We start from the raw sequence: 12928 nt of genomic DNA, 5'->3' as shown, positions 1-12928 counted from the left end.
TCTCTCTCTCTCTCTCTCTCTCTCTCTCTCGGCCCCACACCCCTGAGCTGCTTTTCATTTCTCAGCCAGTGCAAAAGAACCCCCAACATCTGGCAAGAGAGGACAGAGGGGCATAAGTGTGCAGCCAGGAAGACAGTCAAGTTCAGCAAAGGAGCTAAGTGGCTGCATTCTACAAAAAAGAGACGCACCAGACTAAGGGTAAAGGCACTCGGGGAGGCAGCAGGGAGCGGTGGCGACTTGGGGTGTCTCTAGATCAGCCGCTACTCATTTCCCATGCTTGTAGCCCGTCAAGAGCACGGGCCGGCACAGCCAGGTTATTTTATGTGACTCTCCTCATTTTTTAATGACGGCAACTAATTATAAAAGTATGCCCCGAACACAATGCCTGGAGGCTGGCCTGGAGGCTGGATTTGGCCCAGCCTGCCAATTCGCAAGATTTGCAACTTCCGTCCCAAGACCAAATCCTCTGCTTGTTCTGTAAAGAAAGGTCAAGGAATCCCTTTCCTACCTTCTCCCTAAACGAGGGATGGCCTGCGAGGAGAGAAAAGCACTTTCTCCACAGCGGCCAAACAAAGCGGCACGGTGTTGTGGGTGAGCATGGGGACCCCCGCAGCGTATCGCGTGTGGCCTTGGGCAAGTTACTTAACCCATCTGTACCTCGATTTTCCCATCTGTAAAATGAGGGTGGTTGAGTACCACAGAGGGTTGTTCGGAGGTTTAAACGAGTTTCTATATGGATAACACCTATGACAGCACATGGTTTAATTGAGATGCATCGTCCCACATTATCGTGAGCTGCCACTGATCCCCATGGTCGGGGGAAAGGGGCTGGGCTTCTTGAAACTTGTCTACGTCCCACCCCAGGCCTCTTCCACATCATCTAGGGGCCTGGGCTGAATCCAGCCTCAGAGGCCCATCAGGTGGGTACCCGTGAGAATCCCATCCCTAGAGAGCTGATCAATCGGGAACCAGGAACACTGCACATAAACAGATGAGAGACACAAAGATACTTTGAAAGTAAAAAAGTCTCTCCACAAGCACAGAATAACACTTCTTCTTCCAAATGAATGTGTTTTTAACTCGTTTACAACGTTTTGGAACATCAATACTATTAATGATTTAAGTATTGATGAAAATACCTTGTTTTCACTTTACAAGACCTCAGATGAAAAAAGTAGCCCCATGACGGAACCCAATATAAAAAGTCCATGTCACGTGATTAGGGGTTCTTAACCTGGGGTCCAGGAACAGGCTCAAAACCCCCTGATATTGCATGCAAAATTTGGTGTGTACAAGCATATTTTCACAGAACTCTCTCAAAAGAGGTCAGCAACCTCCAAAAAAGTCAAGAATGAACGAAAAAGACCCGTTAGCAAGTAAAAATTTGCTTTCTAGGGATATTCACCACCGAGTTCTTTTACCTGGCAATTTTCGAGTTTTAAGATTTTAATTTCACAGAACCTGTAGAGGACACACCTGCTATGTAAAGTGAAATATGCCTGGATTACTGATTTTGTACACTGGCTCTCTCTGCTGGTGGTACCTGCCAGGCTCCCCGGTGTGGGCTCCAGGTCTCACCTCTGCTAGACCCCAAGACTTCAGCTTCTGGTCACTAAGCACCTCAAGAGCAGGACGGTCTTCATATGTCTATATCCCAGGGCCTGACCCAGTGTTTCCTAAATGAACCAATGAACAACGAAACTAACAAGTCCTGGGTAGAGTTTGCAGCCATCACAAGAGAGACTTAAATTTGGTTTCCAATCCCAGCGGGCAGCTGGATTTACCTGGGCATCAGATACTGGAGAAGGAAGCACAAACGCCTCTGAGGCCTCACACCGAAAAGCCTTAGCAACGCTGAGACAGGAGACACGCGGCAGGGCCCACACGGGAGCTCTGCAGGCATTCCCGGGTCCTCGTCCCAGCTCCACCACCCACCTGCTCTGTCACCCCAGGCATGTCCCTTAACATCTCTGAGCCTACTTCCTAATCGAGTGACTGCAGGTAATACGGGTACCTACCTGCCACTCGCCTAGCCCTAGTACCTGGCAGGTAGTAAGCTTTCAACAAATGTTACGATCATGATGACTACAGGACAAGCCTCCCAGTGCATTTCCTGTCTCTTAAACACACAACGCGTCCGCATTCAGCCTGTAACACCCTCCCTCATCTGGACGCCCACGCAGCCTCTAAAGCCCCGCTCAGATGCCCTCTGCATAACCGTCCCAGGGCCCTGGCCCACCCCACGCCCTGGGTACACACGGCACGCTAGGTGGCACTCGATTCCGTCTCCCGATTTCTTCACCTGCCTACTTTCCTGCGAGACAGTGAAATGCCTGAGGGCAGAGACTTCCTGCTTGCTGCACCCCCGACGGCCAGCACAGCCGGCGCTCAGCGAGAGCTGGCTCAATACTTGGGCTCTACTTGGAGACCTCTGAACCCCGGGTGGCCACGTGGCCCACCTTAGCTGGCCATTTCGAGGACCACCAGAATGTACAATCTGCTCACACGAAGCCAGCCCGGAACACAAGTCTCCCTGACCAGGATGGAGGTGTCTGTCCCCACCCTGGACAGCAGCACTCTGGGCGTACGGTGGCGCCTACTACTGGTAAAGCCTCAGATTTCCAACAAGTACGAGAAAGAACTCGTTGTCACCCACACAGCCAGCTTCCACTGAGAGCCCCTCTGTGGGTCTCAATGGGGGCCTCGGCTTGGACACTCCACGAGCTCGCTTGAACCACGGGCCCTTCTCATGTACGGCCGTACGCCCGGGACAGTCTGCACCGAGCCGCCCCGGGCAGCCGTGCGTTGAACAGAACCTGCCCGGCCCCCGGCTGCCCGGCCTAGCCGCGGCCCCCTGCCCACCTTCACGCCCTCCAGGAGCGCCTGGGGGTCCTCGATGCCTTCGGGGACACACTTCTTGTTTTCCGGGAGGGATTCGAGTTTCTCCACCAGAGCTTTCAGGCCCTTCAGTTCAAACTCGGTGAGGTGGGTCCACTTGGCAGAGACCTCGGTGGCGGGGGAGCCTGTGGGCGTCTTGGGGTAGTCTGTGGCCGGCGTGGACTTCACACTCTCTTCCGACTCGTCAGACAAAGTCCTTTTGAGAAACCGCATGGTGGGCGCTTTGGGCTTCTTCCCAGGGGGCTCTTGGTCCTCAGAGGGGGTGCTGGTGGGCGAGGCGGGGCCATCGGCGGGTGGCTTGGGCACCTTATCTGCGCCTTCCTCCTCGAGCTCCTCCTCCTCCTCCTCCTCCTCCTTCTCCTCCTCCTGGGGCTGCTGCTCACAGGACTCCTCTTCCATCTCCAGCCAGGAATCGGATGAGAAGCCGTCTATACTGGGCTTTCTTGGGGCATCTACAGGGGGTGGGGGATCATAAGAAAGACGGAGATGAAAGCCCCGAACTCCTTGCTGGAAGCCCCAGAACCGCCACTCACTACACCTCCCTCCCTTCACTCTGGAGGTCGAGCTGCTCTTGCCAGTTCTAATGGTCGAGGCCTCCTTCAGCCTCTAGAAAGTCTGTGGTCAGTCAGACATAGGTTCGAATCCCAGCTCAGCCTCTTCTGGCTCTGTGTACCCAGACAGGCTGCTTCGCCGCCCTGAATACACCTGGCGTTTTATTTTTCAACGTATAAAAATAAGACAAAAGAGTATGTATATATATGATTCTATTCATACAAAATGTCCAGAACAGGGGAAAATCCATAGAGACAGAAAGTAGATTAGTGATTGCTGAGGGCTGCGGGGGAGGCGGGGACAATAGGAGAGGATGACTAAAGGGTACAGGTGTCTTTCTGGGGTGACGAAAATGTTCTAAACACTGTGGTGATGGTTACACCGCTCTGGAACATACCGGAATACGTTAAATGAGTGAACTGTACGATATGTGAACTATATCCCAATAATGCTCTTTTAACAAAATAAGGCAAAGACTACTTCTTCTGAAGGCTGGTTGTTGAGAATTAGATAAGGCGCCACCGAGCATAGTTCCCGGCACTGCACTAGCAGTCGATAAATGAGGTGTCTCCCTCACGTGTCCCCTTCTCTTTGGCAGATGGAGTAGGGAAGCAGGAGGGGACAGTGGTGAGAATATCTACAGGAGTGCTCTCCTGTGGCCCCAAACATGCAAACGACAGAAGTGACTCTCACTTCCCGGTCACTTCTCTTGTTTGGGGACTGCCACAAAAAGTCAAGCCTCCGGTCCCCTCAGCAACATGTAGCTACTGAAACCACAGAGGTTCTCACGCTATTTCAGAATCATTTCCTTCTCCTAAGAGGCTGGGGGCTTCAGCAGAGCGGGTCGTAGGGGTCCCGTATTTTTCGCACCTGCGTAGCGCATCGTCTGACAAGAACGGGACTCACGACAGACTCCCCCGAACCCCCGAACCCCACAAAACTGACGTTCTGGGAGGGGAATGAGCACTTCCCATCAAGGACCGCAGCAGAAACATCTGTTCCCCGTCGTGTGCCCACCTGAAATCCCTGACGCCACTAAGGATGGGGGTTGAGGGAAGGAAGGAAGAGGGTTTGGTGAGAAAAAGAAGAAAGGAAAAAGAAACCCCTGGAGAGGCTGGGAGAAATCGTGCAGACTGATCGCATCTTTCTATCCCGTGATAAGACGGAGTGACGAGGCACAGCGCACTCCACATCCTAAAAAACCCCTCAGCAGTGAGAGCTCAGAGGCTGTCACAGCTAGATGCGACTTCGAGGCGCGTGTCTGTGAGTCAAGACTCAAGGACTGAGCTGTTTGGGGGGGGGGTGATGTCCCTTTGACAGCGGTGGGGCAGGGCGCTGCAGCTGCGGCTGTAAACGCGCTCTCTCTGCCTCTGTCAGAACCGCCCACTGCTCTGCCAAGCTTGCGGCTCCAGCCCTGGCCACCCCTCCTGCTGGCTCAGCGCTGGCCTCAGATTTGAGGGACTGGCTACATTTATGCACCTGCTCCTATATAGACAATAACCTGACCCCCAGGTACGGGGATGAGGGGATCAGCTGGTGGCTACTGAGGAATTAATTAAAAGAACCAGGATTCTTTGCTACGTGGGGATCCTGGTTCAGCCATCAAGACCAGGACTGGCCCCTCCCCATATCCACACAGCCACCACCAGCAAGAGCTGGAGGCCACCGACGTGACTCTGCCGGGGTCACGATTTCATTTTCTGGGGCTCTGTATTCCAGGTGGGACGCTGAGAAGGATGACCCAGCTAAGGTCTCTAGCAATCGGCCCGACACTGTGGCTCAGAAGAATTCCCAAAGCCCAGGGACTCTCCAGGGTCCCACTGAAAAAAAAAAAACGTTTTCTGCCCCAGCCGAGCAGCCGAGGCAGCTGGCCCTGCCATTCACTCACCAATCAGCATTGATTCTCTCTGGTATTCCTGAGTGAGGTAGGACCGCTGGGTCACACAGTACACGTATCTCTCCAAGACATACCAGCACATCTCATAGTAGAAGGGGTAACGGAATTTAGGCTGCACCTGAAAACAAAAACCCAGGGGTGGAGGTCAGTTTCTGGAGGGCAAAGGGGAAAGGGGAAAGGAGGGAGAAAACTGGCCGCAGTGGGCGGGGGCGGGGGGTGGCAGTTCCTGGCGGGGATCAGGGGGACTTATTTTCATCGTCTTAGCAAGAGCACGAATGGTGTGAGCAGAGAATGGGGAGGTGGGCTGGAAGGAAGGAGGGAGGCGCTGGGAAGGCAGAGAGATCGGTAGCATGCATGAATGAGGAGGAGGAAGAGGGAAGGAAGAGGCCTGCGAGACAGCATCATTTCAAGGTTCCCTGAGCTACACGCGGCTGGGGACGGTGGACGGGGTCCTCTTGGCGCTTCTGTGAGATGCAGAGGGTCGTCCCCAAACCTGCTGATGCCAGCCACTGCCTGGTTCTAGCTACAACAGACACCGGCTCCTCATCATTCTCAAAAAATTCTTGTCGATTCTGCTATCCCTCCCTCCCTCTTGAAAAACAGACATCCATTCCCCAAACCTTACCCATATGCAGACAGGCTATCAAGCATCTCCCATACTCTGGGAGGCCACACCAGGCAAACCAATGAGGAAGGAGGGGTGTGGCTTCTCCTACCTCTGGGGGCGGGGCCCTAGAGGGGTCCACCCCCTGCTCCTCCTCACCACCACCTGGCACTGCCCCACCTGTATTCCCAGGGGACACCCTTGGACACAAGTCCCCGGTGTGACCCTAACACCAGAAGACAGAACCCCGTGTCTGGAGCAGAAGTTCAGATGGAGATTCCCCTTTCAGCTGTTTCTCATAGGGGAGGAAGTACAGGTGCAGACAGCTTTGTGTATCAGAGCTTCGAAGAGGCCTGGGCCCCAGGGGAATTCCGATGAGTGGCAGCGCGGGGTCTAAGTACCGCTGATGGCCCCGGCACACGCGAACCGTCCAGAGACTGCATCTTGCGCGGGCAAGGGAGGACAGGAGGTGGTGGGAGGGCAGTCCCTGTCCCCCATCGCCGGGCCCTCTTTTCCAAGGCTCCAATTAGATCCCGCACATCTTGGCCTCTCCTGGCCTCTCCACACTCAGTCTTGGCCTCTTGCCAAGGGCGTGTCTTGCCTCGGGGACCTCTGCCAGGCCAGCGACCCCCCTTCACCTCTCCTATCTCCCAGGAACTCAGGGAGCCGGGTGTTAAACAAGCACACCCGCCCCCGTTTCTCTGCTGTCAATCAACAAGCGACATTCGACATGTGGGACAAAGACAAATGCAAGCAGGCCCGGGTCCTCCGCGTGCCCTAAAACACGATTTTCCTGCCCGCCTCCCAGTGCCCACCTGAACGAAGCCAACTCTGCCCTCTTTGAGAGTCCCAGCTCTCGGTTCCGGCCCACCCCAGGCCTTGCCGACTCCCTTTTGAGCTGCAAGGCCCGTTTTTTGCACGTTGGGGGCCCCGCTTCTCCCATCCACGCGTTAGGTCCATTCACCCTCCCTGCATCTGGCGGATGGTATGCTTGGGAATGAAATCCTGGCCGCCACATGCGTTTGAGCTCCTGGGGTGGGGGTGAGGGATGCACGGGGCTGAGGACATCATCTAGCGGTTTCCTTGGCTCCAGCGACTCTCCCGAGAACCCCAGTTTCATTGCTGGGATTGAATGTTAATAATGAGTTTTTTCATAGTCATCAGATCAGGGTCCTCCAGAGTTTAAAAAGGAGAGGGGCTCTTCAGCCTGAGGCAGACCCTGACTTCCTGTGAAGAAAGGTTTGGGGGGTCTCGGCCCCACCCCCACAAGGGCCAACCGGTTTTGGAACAAATGGCCAATACGTAGAGCAGGCTGAGGACAGGCAAGCCGGCCCCTTCTTAGACCCTCACTCACATCCCCTGACTTCAGACTCAATTGGTAAAACTCTGAAGTTGCTTTTGACTTTTCAAATTTGGAGACATCATCCGAGCCACTCTACATTCATCGACAGGCACCATGACGCTTGAGAATCTTTCTAGATCGGGAGGGGGAAAAAAAAATTTTTTTTTTTTTTTTTGGCTGTATTTCAGGAGAGGAAGATTAAGTCTCTCTTCTTTGCTGCTGAGCCCAAGGGAAAACCAGCTGGGTGAAAACAAATGCTGATGAAGGAATTAAAATATTTTTCTTTTCCTTTTTTTTTTTTTTTAATTTTTTTTTTTTTCCAAGAGAGCACCGCAGGAAACAAAAGTGGCAAAAAGTTGACTTACAAACGGGTTGTCGCCTTCTACCCTTCGCCTTCAAAAGGTTTCAGCCACATGCCTGGGAACATTAAACACACGATTGCTCAACATTATTTGTTGACAAATTCGGAGCCTCACCAAACTGAGCTGTTCACCGAAAAGGCAAGGCATTCAGAAAGCATGCACTGCTCCCAGCCGGGGGAAGGGGGCATCGTCAACGTAGCTGCGGATCTCCGGGGGTCAGTGTGAGTTCCCGAAGGCCCATTCGAGGGGCACCTGGCCCTGAGCCCTTCCTCTTGGAGGACAGTGACCTCAGGAGATCAGAACCAAAGGGGCTAGAACTCCCGGGGTGTCTCCAGGACTTGAAAAACTAAAATATGAGGGTGGGTGGAAGTGTCTTAAATTAAATTTGTTTTTCTCCTGGAAAAAAAAAAAAAAAAAAAACAAAGTCATTGGGAAGGGTGAAAAATCCAACGGCTGGAGAAAGGTGAGAGGAAGGGTAAATTCTATGCAATTTCCAAATGGAGTCACTGGCTGAGAGGAAACGGGACGTGCTGCGTTACCTTTCCCGGGAAGGCCGCTGTCACTAGAACCATTAAGGGGGGGAGAGAAAGGGTAAATAGAACAGACAGCGCTGTAATGAATGATCGCTCGGACCATCCCCATCCTTGATCAGCCTAACTGCGGTTAAAAAATGTGTAGAGATAGTCGTTGAGACGTGACCTTTAAATAATAAACATGCCTCACATCCATGTTTTGGTGTAGCTCTTCTATCCTTCCCAATACTTTTAGAGGGACCAGGGGAAGAGTTCATCTCCAAAGGGGGCGGGAAATGGAAACCCACCAGCCCCAGAACGCTGGCCCCCGTTGATGCCTGCCTAAGGGGCGACAGGTAAAATCACCTCTCGTCAAGCCCAGAAAAATTAAAATCATGAGAGCAGGACATGGCTTCCTAAACTTAGGAGAATGTCTAGGTTCCCCTGGCCTGAATGAGGCAGTCTGCCTTGGGCCACAAAGGCTAATTCTTTTCCTAAGACAAACCCACACTATGGGGGCTTAGAGGCTGACGATGTCCTCTGTCCCCACCCCCTGCATTTTATTTCGAAACGAAATGGTGTTTTAGGACTCTTGAGGAACTATTTTTAACTGGCCACAGCCTTCTTAAGGAAGCTCGCAGGGATGTAAAGAATTAAGCTGTAGCGAGCTGACAAGGAGCCCCTGGCGCTCTTTCTGGCTTCCAGTGCTCTCCCCCACCAGCCTCTTTTGTCTGCCTTGGCTCCCAAGACACGAACAATTGGGCCTTGTAGCCAAGCGCTAGCCGAGGACCAGAAATCAAAGCGGATTAAACAGTCTGCCGCTGGTGCCAGCCCAGCCTGCCCGCCAGCCATCCCACCCCCGCCCGTCAACCTGCTTCAGGGGAACCAGATGGGGTACCCACCCGGAAGACAGGGACAGTGGGCCTTGGGGGAGGGGACCCGGCCGTGCTCATCTGCGTGCGAGTGTGATTTCCACAGGGGTTCCACAACATTACCTTCCTGCCGCCTCTCACTGAGGGGGGAGGGGAGCTGGGCTCCTCTCAGAATGAGGAGGCCCAAAGCCACTGAGATTTGTGATCGGGATTCCCGGCGGGGAGGGGCGGCTGCCGAGCAAGTGGCTGAAGCCCTTAGAAATCCCAGGCCCGATGCTGGCTTTGGGGAATCACCTTCTAGATTTCTCCTTTTCTAGCCCGCACGCCCTCGTCTGCTCATCCTGGCCCATTCTTCAGGCCTGGCCAAAGAACAGTTGGCTGGAGCCCCAGTCAGCACGTGATCCAGACTCAAGAGATGACCGTTCGCACCCAAAGGGTGCCTTCCTCCCCAGACACCACAGAACAACATCCTCCCCCAAGACTGGGCAAGGGATGGACGGCAGGCTACAGAGAAGAGGCGTGGATGTCCACAAAACAAACCCCAGGCCCTGCAGATCTGGGCCTCGGGCAGTAAGCCCGCCCATCTCGAGACTGGCACTCTCTCTTCCTTCCGTCCACCTCCCGGCCTGCCGAACGTGGCAAACGTGGTCCCCAGGACAGAGTCCCTAATGTCAGAACTGTGGAAAAGTCAGAGGCGCACGGAGCGGCTGAGGCTTTGGCCCACGCACGTGATTCCGTGCAGACGGTTGGGGGGGGCCGGAAGACAAGCTCAGGAAAGGGCGGAGACCCTGGGCGCAAGACGGCCTCCTCTACGAGACATTTCTTTAGGGTTCAGACACAGCAACACCTCTTTGGAGCAAAAAAAAGGCAACTCCCTGGCAGGTGCGGTCCATCCCTCCAGCGAAATATGATTCAGCCACCAAAAGGGACGAAACGCGGACACGAATAAACGAAACGCTACGCCACGGATAAACCTTGAAGTCATCGTGAGGAGGGAAAGGAGCCAGTCACAAGACCACGTCATGCTTCCACCGACACGAAATGTCTGGAACAGGCAAATCCACAGAGACGACGCAGATGAGTGGGTGCGAGGGGCTGGGGGTGGGGGAATGGGGCGTGAAAAAAGGGACGAAACGCGGACACGAATAAACGAAACGCTACGCCACGGATAAACCTTGAAGTCATCGTGAGGAGGGAAAGGAGCCAGTCACAAGACCACGTCATGCTTCCACCGACACGAAATGTCTGGAACAGGCAAATCCACAGAGACGACGCAGATGAGTGGGTGCGAGGGGCTGGGGGCGGGGGAATGGGGCGTGACTGCTCATGGGGACAGGGTTTCTTTTCGGGGTGATGGAACTGACCCGGAATTAGAAAGAGGTGCTGGCCGCACGACACCGTGAACATGCGAAACACCACTGAATTGTGCACTCTAAATGGTGACATTTATGGTACGTGAATTCTATCTCAGTAAAAAAAAAGAAAGAAAGAAAAAAAGGAAAGAAAATAAATATTTGAATATCTATAAGAAAAAAGGAGAAATAAGCCCTTTTTTTGCCCCAGTGTCCTACCCTTGGACCTGTCTCAAATGCCTTGGGACACCTGGTCAAGTTCCAGCACAAGAAAGAGGGAGGCAAATTCCAAATAGCCAGTGCTTTTCAGGGGACACTGGTGGGGTGGAACGGAGGGCACATGTCAGGTGCGTGCGCCTCAGCCCGGTCCTGGGGGGCTGGGCTGGAGGAAACTCAGTGTCCGAGAAGCCGTGACGGTCTCTGTCAAGGAAAGCTACAGACGCCCCAAGCAGACACAGACAGAGCGCAGAGGCAGTGCCCAGGGGAATCGCACACACTGGCTTCCTCGGGCTCTACGTCGCATCTGCCGTCCCCGGGGGATGCAGGGTCACGACTTGACTTTGTTTCTAAGGCCCCAGCACCGCCCCCGCTGCAAACCACAGAGACAACCACCACGAAATTCCCCGACCCTCGTGGAACCCTTGCTCCACGGGAAGAGGGAGGAAGAGGCTGGGTGTCTGACACCTCACGGTGCTTTCTCAAGAGACACTTCCTCTTCGGCAAGGGGGTTTTGGCTGCCACCAGCCTGGAGGTGAAGAGAAAGTCCCGGGGCTCCGGGTGAGGCTTCCGTGGGCACCCCCCCCCTCCCCACCATCCCACAGAACCAGGTCTGGCTTGAGGCAGAGAGCAGGAGGGAGGAGGGACTTCGGAGCGACCTGTCCACAAAGCCCAAGCGCTGGGCGGAGCTCGGGGGCCAGGCACACCCACGGGGAGAGAAGGAAGCCAGGCGCCTCACCCGTGTTCTGTCTTCGATCTCGTAGATCCGCAGCTGCATGGGCACGTTAAAGCTGTGAAGGATGTTTCCGCCAAACACCAGAGAGTCTACGGGGGTGTAGACCGCATGGATCCAGCCTGGGGTGGGAGGGAGACAGAGGGTGAGCCACCTGGGCTGGTGTGCAGGAGGACACAAGAGGCCCAGGTGAACACCCAGGGCTAGGGCGGAGGATGCTCCGGGCTGTCCGATGAAGAAAGCCGAGGACTCAGCTTTCCTAGAGAGGACTCAGGCCGGCAGCCGGCGGCGACACTGCAGGCAGTGACTCTGGCTAGTTCAAGTCGGGTGGTGGACAGCTGACCGCCCTCCCCTCCATCAAGGACCTTGATGACAAAGGCTTCCCCGTGTTGTTTCAGACCTGGCTGCAGCAGCCAACAAAGAGGTAGAACCTGCTCCCTACCATGCTGGAAACCCCTCACATTGGCTGCTCAAACGTTCTTGAGTTTGACATTCCAGGGACCTCCGGTCTCCGGAGGGGTCACAAAGGGTTGCTTGGAGCCACAACTATAGAGTGACATCTTGCCAGGGCTGCAGGAGCTAGACGCTTTCCTCTGCCCGAGTCCACCTTCTGCCAGCAAAACCCTCCAAGGCCCATTTTCAGGTGGTCTCCGTAGCCGCATGACACCTAGACCCCCACACCAGCTCTGCCCTATAGGCTGTCAGCTGCTGACAAGTCTCTCTCCTGCCAAATGCAGCTTTCCAACAGCCTGGGGCATTTGGGGGCTTTTTCATCTCCCTGAACTCCTAGCCCAAAGCCTGGAGTGCTGCCCTGTGCCAGGTACTGGCCTAAGGGCCTTACAGGGCTTAACTTATTTCTCACAAAAATCCTTAAAAAGTATAGACTATATTCTCCCCTAGTCTACAGATGAGGAGACTAAGGCAGAGAAAAAGTAAAGTCACTCATCAGGACTAGAACCTGGGGAGTCAGCCTTCACCTGGCCCGTGAAATCTAAGGACAAAGCAGGGCACTCAATTCCTCCAGCAAGTCTCAGACTGGCCACATCAAGTGCACAGCACCCCGACGCGCAGCTCCTGACGACCACGATGCACGGGGCAGAGCCAGGGGACAGGTAACGCCATGATCCACGCCCATTTCCGGACGCTGAAACCGAGGCTGAGAGACGCTGCTAAGTCCCTCGCTGAATGAAGTCACAGCGGGTAAGTGACAGCACCTCCGTTTTTAACCGCTATGCTGCACTGTCACTGCATCAAAGGCTTAGCGCAGGCCTGTGAGTCCCGGGAGGCAGGGCCGCCAGCACGTAAGGGAAGCAAAGAGAAACACAGAGCTGCACCAGCTGTTCAAACAATAAAGAGGGAGAGGGAGAGAGAGAGAGAGAGAGAGAGAGAGAGACAGAGAGACAGAGAGAGAGAGAGAGAGAAAGAGAGAGAGGCAGAGAGAGAGAGACAGAGAGACAGAGAGAGAGAGAGAGAGAGAGAGCGCGAGGCAGAGGCAGACACACACGGAGGCAAAGACTGCCGGGCAGACGGAGGCGGAGACTTAAGTTGAAAGACGCAGGATGAGCTGAAGGGAGTGGGGACAGAAAGG

General features: G+C 54.5%; 1 protein-coding gene across 8 annotated transcripts in view; it reads right to left on the bottom strand.

Moving 5' to 3' along the window:
* Positions 1–12928, bottom strand: part of KDM2B (lysine demethylase 2B) — a 117565-nt gene that overhangs the window by 50889 nt on the left and 53748 nt on the right. For all 8 annotated transcript variants that reach the window (XM_015587970.2, XM_006910010.3, XM_025045520.1 and 5 more), the window contains 3 exons: positions 11347–11462; positions 5339–5465; positions 2863–3350 (listed from right to left, as the gene is read on the bottom strand). In XM_015587970.2, the coding sequence (XP_015443456.1) occupies positions 2863–3350; positions 5339–5465; positions 11347–11462 (731 nt within the window). The remainder of the gene's footprint in view (positions 1–2862; positions 3351–5338; positions 5466–11346; positions 11463–12928) is intronic.

The sequence above is a fragment of the Pteropus alecto genome, unplaced genomic scaffold, assembly GCF_000325575.1.
Source record: "Pteropus alecto unplaced genomic scaffold, ASM32557v1 scaffold213, whole genome shotgun sequence".
NCBI classification, from domain to species: Eukaryota; Metazoa; Chordata; class Mammalia; order Chiroptera; family Pteropodidae; genus Pteropus; species Pteropus alecto.
Note: the sequence above shows the minus strand (reverse complement) of the source record. Positions and strands in the feature narration are given on the sequence as shown.